The sequence below is a fragment of the Pelobates fuscus genome, chromosome 1 (assembly GCF_036172605.1).
Source record: "Pelobates fuscus isolate aPelFus1 chromosome 1, aPelFus1.pri, whole genome shotgun sequence".
NCBI lineage: Eukaryota > Metazoa > Chordata > Amphibia > Anura > Pelobatidae > Pelobates > Pelobates fuscus.
The window spans coordinates 439552843-439568167 of NC_086317.1; the positions used below are offsets into that span (position 1 = coordinate 439552843).

At 42.5% G+C, this 15325-nt stretch overlaps 1 protein-coding gene across 1 annotated transcript in view; it reads left to right on the top strand.

Moving 5' to 3' along the window:
• MIPEP (mitochondrial intermediate peptidase) overlaps positions 1–15325 on the top strand; it is a 108548-nt gene that overhangs the window by 33120 nt on the left and 60103 nt on the right. The window contains exons 11-12 of the mRNA XM_063444891.1: positions 11835–11988; positions 13776–13853. Of these exons, the coding sequence (XP_063300961.1) occupies positions 11835–11988; positions 13776–13853 (232 nt within the window). The remainder of the gene's footprint in view (positions 1–11834; positions 11989–13775; positions 13854–15325) is intronic.

Consider the following 15325-nt stretch of genomic DNA (forward strand, 5'->3'; position numbering starts at 1 on the left):
CTAGAACCAACTCGTAGTGGAGTTGTTAGAGGGCTATGTCTCGGTTGGCCATCCACTCCAACACAAGAGACATCAATATTTGACAGAAAAGATGGATCTGGCAAGTCTTGTTCTCGCAGAACACTACGGGCTGCACCTGTGTCAACAAGAAATGTGGTGGGGTGGCCTTCAATGGGCAAAGTCACTGTGGCAAGTGGCCCCCCTTTATCCCCTGTAGACACTGCCATTACAGGGGTTACAGACACAGGCTTGCCAGTTTCCTATTCATCGGGCTCCTCAACTATTGGAACCTGTTTGGTGGCTTTGGGAGCCGGGGCAGGCTTGGGTGGTTTTCTGGGTTCCCTTTGCTCCCTTTTAGGTTCTGGACAGTCATTTCTAAAGTGTCCCTTTGCTCCACAATTAAAGCAATGTCCCCCCTCCTCCGGTCTGGGACCTCTTGGGGCTGGAGCGGAGCGGGATACCATGAGAGGAGCTGAAGTAGGTCTTCTTGGGGTCTGAACAGATTCCAAACCTCTAGCAACTAAAAGCAGGGTATCCAGGGGAACAACCTTATATTCAGGGCGTGCGGCAATGATTCCCTTGCGTATAGAGTCTTTAACGCCTTGGACAAACGCACCTGACAGCATTTGTGAATGAATTTTGTCAGTAAGATCAAATCCCAAGTCTGTGAACATTTGATACAGTCTTGCATGAAACCTTTCCACTGATTCTCCTTTATCTTGAATAACATCAGTAAGGCCAGCAGCCTGATCTGCAAGTTTATCCTTAGCCCATTCTCTTAATTGGGTGCAAAAGGTTACCCCGGAAGGGTAATCAACATCACTGGAAAGCAGATCTGTACTGAGGTGACGGGCCATGCTCGGCCAATATGCATCCCCCGCTTTAATAGCACAAATGCTCAGTAAGTCACGCCATGCGGCGGAATAAGTCTTTTGAATTTGAACTATCCCTTGGTAAAAAGGCATAGGCTGTTTTTCTGGGTCAGGGAGTGATTTCATTAATGCGCTAGCTTGAGTGGGGTTAAAGGCAACATATTTGGGAGGGGTCCGTTCACCCCGGCCCTTGTGTCCAAAGGGATCATCGATGGAACGATGAGTTGAGGCTCCTGCAGCGGCTCCTGCAGCCTCCGACGAGTCCTGGGATGAACTATCCTCATCTCTCTCATCTAATTCTATGATCTGAGCTTTCTTTCGTGCAGGGCCTGGGTAAGGTGACAGGACCGGAGGATGAGCGGGGGTCCCAGATGCGGGGGTGGCTAGCGAGTCATAACCGGGGGATAGGTAGTCACCGGGAATTACCGGCATCAGGGCTGTACTGGGGGCCGCCATACTGGTGGCTGGAAAGGGTACTGTAATAGGGTTAAGGGAAGAAGTGGCGGCCATGTTGGATGTGGGCACATCCGGGGCAGACTGTGCCGGACTGGGCATGACCGGAACCTGGGGAGTGGCTTGGGGAATGGGTAGTGGATATCCGGGATAGGGCAGGGCCATGGGATATGGGAAGGGGTAGGGCCAGGCTGGGGAGGGGAAGGAGGTGGGGTATTGAACTGGGGTGGAGATGGGAGGGAACGTAGAGGGATTGGTAGGGGTGGGTGTAGAGGGAGGAGCCGGGGCAAGGGTGGAGGAGGTGGTTAGTTGGGCGGAGGAAGAGGGGAGGGGATCATTAACGGAGAGAGAGTGTAGGGAAGGAATGGCAGGTGAAATTTTAGGGGGAGGTACAGCAGGTAGCGTAGGGATGGATGAGGATGATGGGAATGTTAGAGACGGGGAGGGGGAAAAGAAAGATCCATCAGAATTCAGGACCGGGCAGACAGGGGAGGTGACGGGATGGGTGTTAGGAGGATTGGGAGTGGGGAACATAGTCAGCTGGCTATCACCTACTGCTGACTGAACCTTGGGGATAGACGTCCCCTGGGCGCCACTTTGGGGCGCTGGCTGAGGGTAAACCCCAGCAACACAGTTATTATGATACACAAACAATTTCACACCTTTGTGATTTATCTCTTCCTCAACCCAACCTTCTAGCTGAATAGCCTTCGCTACTCTGTACCATGCTTCAGCAGTCTTTAATAAGCCATTATCTGTAAGCTTGCCTTTCATTTCTGCCAGTAACTTGCGCCAACTTTCTGGTTGCAATCTTCCACCCGTTGGTATAATAATTTTACATACTTTTGCAATCTTTTCAACACCTTTAACCATCTCCTCACCTTCTCTGTTTTCTACCAAATCACATGCTAACCAGCCCTTACTGGGCTTGTTTAAATCCTGTCCCATAATCCCTTTACCCCTATACCAGCGTCCTGGATATAGAGAGAGAGAGAGAAGACTGAACAAGAACGTCTACAATGCTCGACTGCCACCCGAGAACCGTGGGACTTTCTCAGGTGCGTCTTCCCAAAACGTAGACTAGTCACTGAATCCGCCTACCCGGGGTGGTAGACACGGATTGGAGCGAGGTGAGAAGTGTGTGACCAATCACTTCTCTTTTAAGAGGAATGGGAGTGGATAGTATAATAATATAGGAAGTATAGAAAAGATGAAAGGCAAGGAAAATCCTTAGAGACAGACACAGGAGTTCATAAGACTCCTAATTAGACAAACAAGACAACAATACAATTGAAATACAGTGCATGCATCACAGTTCAAATGAAATCAACAATAATCCCTTTCCTTTACTCGTGTGCTTACTCCAAAGTCACCTCCCTCAACCCCGTAGTGTCTCTGCTCGGAGAACGACTTTCGTAAGTCTCACTACCAGCGGCCACGGAAAACAACTGACACCGGTCCGAGTTCCGTCAGCCTCCCTCTACACAGCAGTCCACAAGAATGTGGCCACCTCTATCCTCACTCCCGTAGTGCCCCTATAAAACCCACTTATAAGTCTCACTACCACGTGATGCGGAAAACAAGCAATGCCTACTTGAATCCCCCCAGGAAACAAAGTCCTCTGCCACAAGACTAAGCCCCCTCACAAATAAACAGAAATACCATGTGCACAAAGAAGCTAGCTAGGCTCTCAAAGTGACACAAGAAGGATCACAGGAAATTATGAGTCTACACAAAATCCACAGTTCCAACACCCCCCTTTTTCCTTACAGCCACAGCCACGAGGCTCCTAAAAGAGGTAAACAGGTAAAGAAGACCCCCAGGAACGCATCCGCAGGTCAACCCCTCCTTTTCCTTACAACCACAACACCGTGGTTCCTAAAAGAGGTAAACAGGCAACAGAGACCCCCAGGAACGCATCCGCAGGTCACCCCCCTTTTTCCTTACAGCCACAGCCACGAGGCTCCTAAAAGAGGTAAACAGGCAAAGAAGACCCCCAGGAACGCATCCGCAGGTCAACCCCCCTTTTTCCTTACAACCACAACACCGTGGTTCCTAAAAGAGGTAAAACAGGCAACAGAAGACCCCCAGGAACGAATCCGCAGGTCCACCCCCCTTTATCCCAAAAGAGGTAAAATACAAACAGATAGACACACACTCTGAAGACCCAGGCAAGTCCCCTCAGGTCCACCCCCCTTTATCCCAAAAAAGGGAAAACAAGCAAGACAGAACCCCAGGCAAATCCCCTGCAGGTCCACCCCCCCTTTATCTCAAAATGGGGAAACAGGCAAACGATTCAAACACACCCAGGCAACAGATAGACTAAAATGCAGGTAAACAAGTGAGTAACGAGGCACCGGGCAAGATATTACCTGTCTTTGATGTCCTCCCGGGAAGCAGTCACAGACACGTGGACGGGTCAATCAAAGGGGCCGGAACATACCGGTGGCTCTGCAGAAGTCTCTACCGTGTACCTGGAGGTGATCAGTCTCCTTTCCTTCCCCCCGGATTCCTCCGTCCACCCTTGTCTTCCTTAGGACGGCTCACCGGCCGGACATAGCCCGATGCCCCACGTTGGGCGCCAAGTTGTTATGGTACTTTTTGAAAGTAAACCAAAATGTTCAAATGTCTATCTGTTCCTGTCCAAATCAGTAAAATTAAATTGCGTATATACGCTGAAGTAATTAAGTCTGACACACAAGGTTCAGGTTAAAATAACTTCGAGAAAGTTTATTGGCAAGTGAAGAAAAAGCGGGCGCGCAGGCCCTTTTAAGAGGCATTTTGCGTCATCATTGATTATTAGAATATCAGCAAATAAACACCATCAATTGGATTAATTGTTAAGTGTCGGTGTTAGTGTCTTACCTATTGGTTCAAAAATAAAAAGGTTAGTCCCGTGCCCACCCATCAGAGGTGGGATTATTCTGGACACGGGTGGGGATAAGGGGGTCCTAAACGTCATTTTACACGGTCAATGATATCAGGCTTCATGTCCAGGTGCAAGGTCTCTTATGAATAGAACATTTCATTACTACTGTGTTCTCGTGGCCTTCAAACTATACTATCTTACAAATTCTAAGGAGTAGCCGGCAAGTCTTAAGGAGTAACCAGCACCTCCTGGTATTTGTCCTTGTAGGAAAACACAGTCTTTGTCTACTGTACTAATTGGGTTGAGAAGTTCAGTCACGTAATGTAGTTTTAAAATGAACAAGTTAAGTCATGAGGACAAAATGGAGGATTGAAAGAGTCAGGTTAGGGGAACAAAATGGAGGAGGAAGTCACAGTATAAGGTTAAAATGGAGTTAGTACAATAATTCAATACAAGTACAATAGTAATTTTTAATAATTCCACATCAAGTGCAACGATATTGCACACATATATATATATAGATATAGATATAGATAGATAGATAGAGATTTGTATAGAAAAAATATTTCCAAAGATCCCTTAATATCACAATTCCTTTCTGGAGCAACGATTTTTGAAACCTTGTCATAGAAACATTTTGTTAGTCCACTGACAAGTTATTACAAGCACTGAATAATACTTGATTTTTATTGTGCATTCATTTGCAAAAATGGCTGCTCATGATATATTGGTTTTGAACTATTGACCCCTTGATTGTATTAAACCAAAAGTGTGTAAACGGGAAAGCACCTTCGTCCTGAACAAGCTGATCCAACTGGATGAGTGTCTACAAGATGTGTCCCACCATAATCCTCAACGGTCACTATTTTAACCCCTTAAGGACACATGACATGTCTGACTTGTCATGATTCCCTTTTATTCCAGAAGTTTGGTTCTTAAGGGGTTAAACACATGATTTGATCTTGCCACATACCATGTGAATGAACGCGATCTAGAGCCATGGTAAGATCTTACCACATACCATGTGAATGAATGCTATCTAGAGCCATGATGGGATTTTGCCACATACCATGTGAATGAACGCGATCTAGAGCCATGATGGGATCTTGCCACATACCATGTGAATGAACGCGATCTAGAGCCATGATGGGATCTTGCCACATACCATGTGAATGAATGCTATCTAGAGCCATGATGGGATCTTACCACATACCATGTGAATGAACGCGATCTAGAGCCATGTTGGGATTTCGCCACATACCATGTGAATGAATGCTATCTAGAGCCATGATGGGATCTTGCCACATACCATGTGAATGAACGCGATCTAGAGCCATGGTGAGATCTTACCACATACCATGTGAATGAATGCTATCTAGAGCCATGATGGGATCTTACCACATACCATGTGAATGAACGCGATCTAGAGCCATGATGGGATCTTGCCACATACCATGTGAATGAACGCGATCTAGAGCCATGATGGGATCTTGCCACATACCATGTGAATGAATGCTATCTAGAGCCATGATGGGATCTTACCACATACCATGTGAATGAACGCGATCTAGAGCCATGTTGGGATTTCGCCACATACCATGTGAATGAATGCTATCTAGAGCCATGATGGGATCTTGCCACATACCATGTGAATGAACGCGATCTAGAGCCATGGTGAGATCTTACCACATACCATGTGAATGAATGCTATCTAGAGCCATGATGGGATCTTACCACATACCATGTGAATGAACGCTATCTAGAGCCATGATGGGATCTTACCACATAGCATGTGAATGAACGCTATCTAGAGCCATGATGGGATCTTACCACATACCATGTGAATGAACGCGATCTAGAGCCATGTTGGGATTTCGCCACATACCATGTGAATGAATGCTATCTAGAGCCATGATGGGATCTTGCCACATACCATGTGAATGAACGCGATCTAGAGCCATGGTGAGATCTTACCACATACCATGTGAATGAATGCTATCTAGAGCCATGATGGGATCTTACCACATACCATGTGAATGAACGCTATCTAGAGCCATGATGGGATCTTACCACATAGCATGTGAATGAACGCTATCTAGAGCCATGATGGGATCTTACCACATACCATGTGAATGAACGCGATCTAGAGCCATGTTGGGATTTCGCCACATACCATGTGAATGAAAGATATCTAGAGCCATGATGGGTTCTTGCCACATACCATGTGAATGAATGCTATCTAGAGCCATGGTGAGATCATGCTAATGAAAGCAATCTATAGCAGTTATGAAATCGTACCACACATCATGTGAATGAAAGATATCTAGATTGGTTGTGATATCTTACCACTTCTCAAATACTCGGAAGACAGGAGTATCATAGGGAATGTTTTTTACGAACCATTAAGGGTGCCATGGTTGGCTATACATGATTAAAATTGGCTTGCTGTGATTATATTTTTTTCATGGTGAAGCGAGAAAACACATTTTTTCTTTTTCTTTTATTTTTTTTAATGCAAAAAATGTCCAATAATATATAACCTTAAAAAACTGCTTCTGAAGGAACACTGACAGGCAGAGAGAAAACCAAAAGTTCAAAAGAGATCATGTAGTGAAAAAGGAGAGAACGATTCTTTAATGAGTTCTGTAGCTCTGCTTATTTTCCTTGTCATTTTTAGCAACTTATTCTAGCTGCAATCGTCTAATCCTGTAAGTGCATGTTTGACATAATCTGGAGGCAGACATTCAGCTCTGCTGATACCAGTGTCATCTGAAAGATACAGTAATTGTGGGGCCTCAGGACTGCTGACAGCAAAATCTTATGATTGATGAAAACTATCATTTGCATTCCAGTAAGTATAATCTCAAATCCTCAATGAGCAATGTACTCCCCCCATAATTCTTTTTTTTTTTTTTTAATTTTGAATACCGTATCTTCTTTGATTATCGTGTAACGCAGTGTTTCACAACAGTAAAAGCACTTAATGTATCAGACCGCCCTGATCTTTAAATGTCTTAATCCTCAAGTGGTGACATTTAATGAGAAACTTTACTCACCTGTACCTGAAAATATTGACTTATATGGCCTTAACGAAACTAAAAGTGACAGTCTTGTATTATGTTGCTTATTTGTCTTCACAATATCCTCTTTTCTCCACGATTTGCCAAAACTTTCTGCAAATCTTCCTATTCGTTCATCCACAGGTTTTGTTACATCGTTTCCCCTTTTCTCTCTTTTAAAGGTTTCCCACCCTCTTCCTTTTCTCCATGATCTATATTCCAAAAAAAAACACCTTTTGTCTTTCTACTGTTGTTCTTTACCTGCTTTTCTTTAATTTTAAATTGATTTTGCTTTCATCTTGTGGTCTCAAAAATGGTCTCTCCATTTTCCCACCTTCTATTACGTCATGCAAGGAAAATGAGATCTGGTTTAAAAAAAAAAAAAAAAAAAAATCTATCCTTCCAGATTCCACACAATTTTTAAGTACAACAGACATTTCGCACTCCAGGCACCAAAGGTTGTAGTACAGCTGTCGGCTCTATGCAGCAAATAAATAGAGAAAAAAAATATATATATTGCATGGTATATCTGTATAGATGAATGTATGGAAGTTAATTACTTCAGCAAATGGAAACTCACAATATAGCAATGGTCTAAGGATCTCCAACAAACTGGAGAAGCAGGATTCCTCAGGTCCTTGAGAGTAGAACACACCAAAATTCCGACCAGGTCCAAAAATATTTATTACCATAAAGTAGCAATTATTTACATATAAGTGAATAAAAATCTTCAACAGCAAACAGGATGGGAACATAGCAACATAGATACTTGATGCTGCACAACGTGTTTCGACCTTTAGTATTCTTCCGGGGCTCTGTGGAAAATTGCCTACTAATCCATACATATACACTTCTATTCAATTAATTTCCGCGCCATTCAGTGCACTTCCGGGATCGTTCCAAACTCAAGTGTCACTTCTATTGTGTCCGGCATCCATAATTTATTATTTCCAGAATTTAGCTCTTTATTCGCAACGTTTTCAGGCTTCGCTAAATGTCCCATCCGGTGCACGTTCATGTCGGATATAATCAATTCACATTATTTGGAGTCTATTGTGTGTGTGTGTGTGTGTATATTCTTGTTTTTGCTCTCTCCAAGTTAAAAGGATAATCCAGACATGGACCTCGTGCTTACTGTGCCTAGAGAGGTATCAGCTACAACTCGCTGACGAGGCCCAAAGAAGGCTGAAACGATAGTCTGGGGTTGCTGTATCTCTCGTGCAGAAGGAACTTGCTGGCATTTCGGTTCTGGACTGCCCGTATGGGTGGGACCAGTCGGATATGCTTCAGATATGTTCTCTCTGTAATGGCACAAGTGAGAAAAAAATATTTTGAGACCTGAGCAGGGATTTACCGAAGGCCAAGCTACTGAGTTTCTCGAAGCTTTTGTCCGTTCTCATATTCATTTTTTTTGCTTAAAAATATATAAATACTCATCAAAAAGGAAGTTAAAGGTAGGTAGTTAAAATGTAAAAATTGCAATAATATCATACTATTAATTTAAAAATCTATATTAACCCCTTAAGGACACATGACATGTGTGACATGTCATGATTCCCTTTTATTCCAGAAGTTTGGTCCTTCAGGGGTTAAGTCCCATTGGAGAGAGTGTTTCAGCCTCAAAAAACCATCTTCTTTCTGCTTTATATAATTGTTTAAAGGAACACTATAGGGTCAGGAACACAAACATGTATACCTATAGTGTTATACCTATAGTGTTATAACCACCATTAAAGTGGCTTTTCTCCCCCCTTCCCCCTCCATAGCCCCTTTCAAATGTTATAAAACTTGCCTTATTTCCTGCACCGCCCCAATCCGTCTCCCTGCTGACATCAGAATGTATGATTTCAGCCAATCCAATGCTTTCCCATAGTATACATGTAAATGCACTCCGCATCCTCCGTTAAGGCTCCACACAGGAATTGCTAAACATTTTAAATAATAAAGAATATCAACCATTTATACCTTGCTCTTCAAATAGCAAGACTACGGTATACTGGTCTCTTGTCATATCTACAAATCTAATTAAAATGTAGGTAGCAACGGACAACATTTTGTGAATAGGTGGTTTGATGCATATGTGATGATCAACTACACAGAGTATCGCACACTTCATTTCAGCGTAGTGCTACTTTGGCACTAGGTGTTTTTGTTGAAACCTGGTCATTTCTGAATCATAAGCCTTCCCAATTGAACTGATACATCACAGGGAGAAAGGTTCACTTATTCCATAAGTGTTTTTTTTTTTTGGTTACTGTTTTTGCATAAGATATTTTATGCATTATCCGCTTTAAACCATTAAAAATGGCGGTTAAATACCTGACGATTGTTTCCCCTAAAAACAATTGACACATACCTTTTGCTTTCTCTATGGTTCTAAAAATGTTAATAGGAACCACCTGATAACTGCTGGAATTGCAGACGCTGAATATCTACCATAGAATTCCAGTTTATAAACTTTAGTTTGTTAATCTGACTGCATGTTTGTGGCAGCTGCCTGGGAATTTTCAAATGAGTTTTGGTTTAAAACTCTCACTCCCCCTCTCCTTGTTCGCGTCTGTTAAATAGATCCAGCAGTCCATTGAGTAACTTCATGTGGTTGCCTTTTAAGTTTGCTTGACCTTTTGTGATTGCTTAGTTGACATTAACAATGATAGGCAGGGCAAATATGTATATTTTCCTGGCAACGGCTAAAAAGGACAGGCTTTGCAAAAATAAAAAAAATAAAAATAGCACAGATGTCATACATCTTGTATTTGTGATCTGCCAACCAGAAGCCTCAGAAGCTTGGGCAACAGACTTGCTAATTATTTTGACATTATATTTCTAGAGCTAGCTCCGAAAATCAGCCTTCACTGACCAAGCTAATTAAATTCACATGTAACAAAATAAAGTGTTTTAGTTTAAACATTCAGCATTTCTTCATTGTGTGTAGAGTAAAGATAAACTCCAACCTCCGTAACAACTTCAGCTTATTGGCGTTGTTATGGGGGCAGGAGTGTCCAAGCACCATTTTTCCTTCTGTGGTCAAGCCATTTTTTTTATGGTTTAACCCCAAATTTGGCCTACCAGCACCGGACACCACTGCTTCCCGGCTTCCTTCCTCTCTGTCACGGCAGTGTAAGTTGGATTTTTGTGGAGTGGCCGATGATGTTGAAAACATCAGCTGATGATCTCAACCAACCACTCATTACTCATTGAGAGAAATAGTAGATCCGATCTCTCAATGGGAGGACACGGACCGTCGCTAGAGGCTACTGATTACACTGATTGCATCTAGTACCTTTTCATGGGTTCAGTGTTTCTGTATGAGAAGGATCGGATTGGCGGAGTGTAGCGGTTGCTGTGTATGCACCCCTTGCCCCCAATGCTTCTTTATCAGAAGCACCGGATTGGGCAAAAGTCAGAATTGATTACTTTATTAGAGGCCGGGTGGCTGTAGAGGGGAGACTGTTCCAGCATTGGAATAAAGCTCTAGGTTTTTTATTTTAACCACTTTTACATTGTCTGGGGAGACTGGACAGAGAAGCACAGACACCTCACACACACTTTCGCCCTTACAGTCAATCACCCTTATACACACAGGGATATGGTTCTTGTATTGCCTGATTCCTGGGACATGCAGTTCTGGGTGACAAGCAGGCATATTTTATTTTTGGCCACACTGCTACATATACACAGTCACAGCCTTGCTCATAACACAGCACAGACCCACAAGACCACATATAGCTCACAGACACAGAAATACACATGTTCAGACACACATACAGATATACATTCCAGTCACACACCCATACAAAACTATTCACTGCCAGACACACCCTGTGACTGTGTGTCTGTATTTATCTGTCTCTGTTTGTGTGTGTGTGTGTGTGTGAATATGTTGGGTAAATGTCTATTACATACTCACACATGTTCCTTTAATGCAGCACTGTGTTTCCGTTAGATAATGTGCCATCTATGAATACTGAAACAGCTAAAATACATCAAAAATAGTCTTATTCAGATGGTGTCTTTTTGCTGAACACTTGCTTGTGAAGGTTTAATAAAGGGGAAAGGCTGAATCTAAATAAAAATAAAAATTAAAACCGCACAACCTTAAAAATAAATCTATTTTTATTTTTTAATGTTAACATTTTTCATAAAAGCCACTTCTGAAACAGTTTTTTTTTTTCCTTCAGACTTTCCTGCCTAACATTGTTGCGGCAGATAATCTGGTTGGACTCATTTGTATAGCCTTATCCAACAGTATTTAAGGGGATCTGGCACTAAAAAGAGGCAGCAGGTGCTTTAAGGCTATGAAGTGACTCCTGCTGTGTTAAGAATGCTCGTCTCATTGACAAAGAGGTTTAAATCCATGGCAATTCCAGAAATGTTCTTTACAATATGACTTCCTTTCATTTATATGCAGGGCAGAGTACTGGAAATATTTCCTATCCGTTTGTTAGTAGGAGAGTATCTGTGAAGTAATAGTGATAACCTAAAACAAAAATACAGACTTAGAAATAAAATGTTAAAAATAAATAAATGTAATACCGTAATTGTGTTGTTTCTAAATGTTTGCTTTGTTCGCACCCACAGGTATAATATAGAACCCAGCCTGTATTCACCATTCTTCTCTCTTGGTGCCTGCATGGAGGGGTTAACCTTCCTTTTTAATCAGCTTCTTGGCATCACGCTGTATTCTGAAGAACCGGAGAAAGGAGAGGTTTGGCATGAAGACGTTCGCAAGCTGGTGTGTATGAGGGGGCTTTTATGGGTAGTTGTCTTGTGCTTCTCTCTCTAAAGAGGCTGTTTAGACACCAAGACCACCCTATGCTGGTTATGGTACCATTAGGCTGTGAGCACCATATAATGGTTCTTGATCAAACCATTATCAAGCAATGTGACCAAAATGTAAGGATCCCCGAGGCATATGAAACTGTTCCCCAGTGGTCTGTTGTGAACGTTAAATTTCCACATAAGATATGTTTGTTTCATCCATATTTTAAAGCCATTCATTGGCTGAGCAGTGATGGCGCCCACCGCCTAATTGCACCATAATTTCTTGAATGATCCTTAAACAACCGTAGATAAAGTAATGTTAAATATTGACTAAGGATTTTTACAATTAAGTTTGCGGATCCCTCCTATATCAGGAGTAGGGTATCTTTTTAGCCACATTGCCAAAATAGGACTTTAAAGCGGCACTGTCACTTACCTTTCCCCAATCGATTCCTCTTCTCTCCCTCTCTCAGGCCCCCCCCATGGTAATTTATGGCTCCACCCACTGCGCAGGGGTAGGGGCCGGGGGGAGGACAGTAGGTTTCCCCCCCCATTGTAATTTATGGCCCCCACCCACCACGCAGGGGTGGGGGGAGGACAGTTGCCCCCCCCCATTATCTTTATGGCCCACACCCGCCACAGGCTGCTCACTGCTTACTAGACATGCCCCTACTCGCGGTATAGCAAGTAGGGGCAGATTATTTACTAATAATAAGTAATTTTTACCAATTTAGACCAATTTAGATCTTTCAGCCTTTTAGTAGATAGCTCCCTGATACCGTGGGAATTAGGGAGTTATCTACTAAGCGGCTGCAAGATGCAGCCGCGGCAATGAATAGGATAGGAGTTTCATTCATTCTAATGAAATTCCGAAACGAACAAAGTCCCGAATTGCGTTCTAACACGAATGGAGAAACTGTTAGAACGCAATTCGGCAGTTTTGCCGGCGTCCTGTCTAAGTGACAGGACGTTCGGCAATACTGACAGGAGGCATTGTGGGAAGAGGGAGGAAAGCTAAGGATCATGGGAAAATTGCTGTGACCACCGGAAACGAAGCACACTTTGCTCCTCCGCTAGTCACTGCGTAGGAAACCTCCATAAGAGAAATAGTCCCTACTTTTTCTTAAGTTTTAAAGAAAACTAGAGCGGACAGGAAGAAATGAATAACAGATCCTGAGAGAGGGAGAGAAGAGGAATCGATTGGGGAAAGGTAAGTTCGGCATGACAGTGCCGCTTTAAGGGCTCTTGGAGTGCCGGTACTTTTTTCTTTTCTTTTTGTGTGCAATCTTTGCCATATTCGGTTTGTGTTATGTATGGGTGCTGTGACTACTTTGAAGGGTTGTAGTGTGTGTGTGTGTGTGTGTATGCAGTCTGTGAGGGTTACTGATGTGGACTCACTTTCTTTAAAAATAATAATGATTTGTTATTTGTGGAACATATATAATTTATTGGCACCTTCTCCATGTATTGTTTGAGTAAGCTGTATGTATTGTGTGAGGTTGTGTCTGTGTGTGGACTATCACATGTGTATGACAGCTTTAAATCATTGTAAAATCGTGATATTGTTCATTAAGTTAAATAGTATTGTAAAATGCCATGGCTGTCTTCCCCAATTATTGAGAGCTCCAAGCACCATAACCACTACAGCGTGCTGTACTTGACTCAACCATTGGTTCTTTTTTTTTTTTCCCAGTTCATGTGAAGACAGCCTCCATTTCATTAGGTGAATATTAATGTACTATTTCTTTTTATTACAAGGCTGTAGTGCATGAAAACGAAGGCTTGTTGGGATATATTTATTGTGACTTCTTCCATAGAGCCGAGAAACCTCCTCAGGTAAGCACTATAAAGCAGCGACGCTCACATAAATTATTCATTTTTATGAAATATAGCATTTTAAAATGCACCTCTCCTGAGGAAATGACATGGTGTTATTGTACAGAGAACAAAATCCTTCTACACTTTATGCCAGCTAAATAACTAGTAAAGACATAGATTGCATTGTACTCCAGGTTCACTGTCTGTTAAAGGGACACTATAATCACCAGAAAAACTACAGCTTAATGTAGTTGTTTTGGTGAGTATGATCATTGCCTTCAGGCATTTTCATGCAAACACTGTCTTTTCAGAGAAAAGACAGCATTTACATTTCCCCCTAGGGACTCCTCCAGTGTCCACTCCTCAGATGGCCACTGGGGATTCTTCCCAGGGCAGTACTGAACAGTAGGCAGCACTGCCATTTAGGGTCTCTACGCTCTTCCTAGAGGCTCTGAATTTTCCTCATAGAGATGCATTAATTCAGTAAAGCTTTGCATTATCTAAAGATCGTCAATTCTGATGTCACCAAGGAGGCGGATCTGGGGCAAGGCCAGCGTCGGCAGACCCGCACAGGGTTGGAAATAAGGTGGGTTTTAATCTTTTCTAAGGGTGGTGGGGGGGGGAAGCCACCTAAATTTTGGATTAAACACTATAGGAATACATGTTTGTGTTCCTGACCCTATATAGTGCTCCTTTAAGAATACATTTAATCAACACACTTTAGATTGGTCTACATAGACTGCAAAAATATAATATATGAAGGAGGAGAAAATCCCAGTGGCTTGTCAAAAAAAATGTTATTCTGTCTCAATTTTTATTCAGTTGTATAATTTAGTATGCACAATAAAGAGAACAGGACTAAAATCGTGATTTATGACAGGGTTGAGAATGAGCAAAAACTCAGTAGTTTGTCCCTTTGGTAAGTCCCCACTCGGGTCTCAAACATTTCTTGTCATGTAGAAAGTACCCCTGTGAGAGACGCTCCTGTAGCAACTGGTCGGACATCGGCCAAAGTCTAACCAATCGGCCAAAGTCTAACCAACTGTATACGAGCTGTGTGTTTTGATATTCTTTTTTAAAAGGAGAAAGCTTGAACCAGCTGAATTAATAGAGGCTGGGGCGTCATTTAATCTGTAATCCCAAAATCTCACATCAGGATGAAATGCTTAAGAGAGGCAGGAACATATCTGGTAGAAGTTTTATTGAGATGGATGTCCTTGTATGGCAGAACATTAGAGCACTAAGCAATGTTAAGTATGAGAACACCTGTACATTTTTGCATTGGTGTAAGCCAGACAAAGCATATTTGGTTTGGAAGTCTTGAGGTCTCCTACAAAATGCAATTCTACATAAGTCTCTCTAGCACCAGAGTGATTGCATCAGTCCCAGAATATGGGGTTCCAGAAAGGAAAATGGAAAAATGAAAATGGTGAATTAGAAAGGACATTGTTGAGGACTTTAATTTCAGTCCAAAGGTGTATGCTATGGCA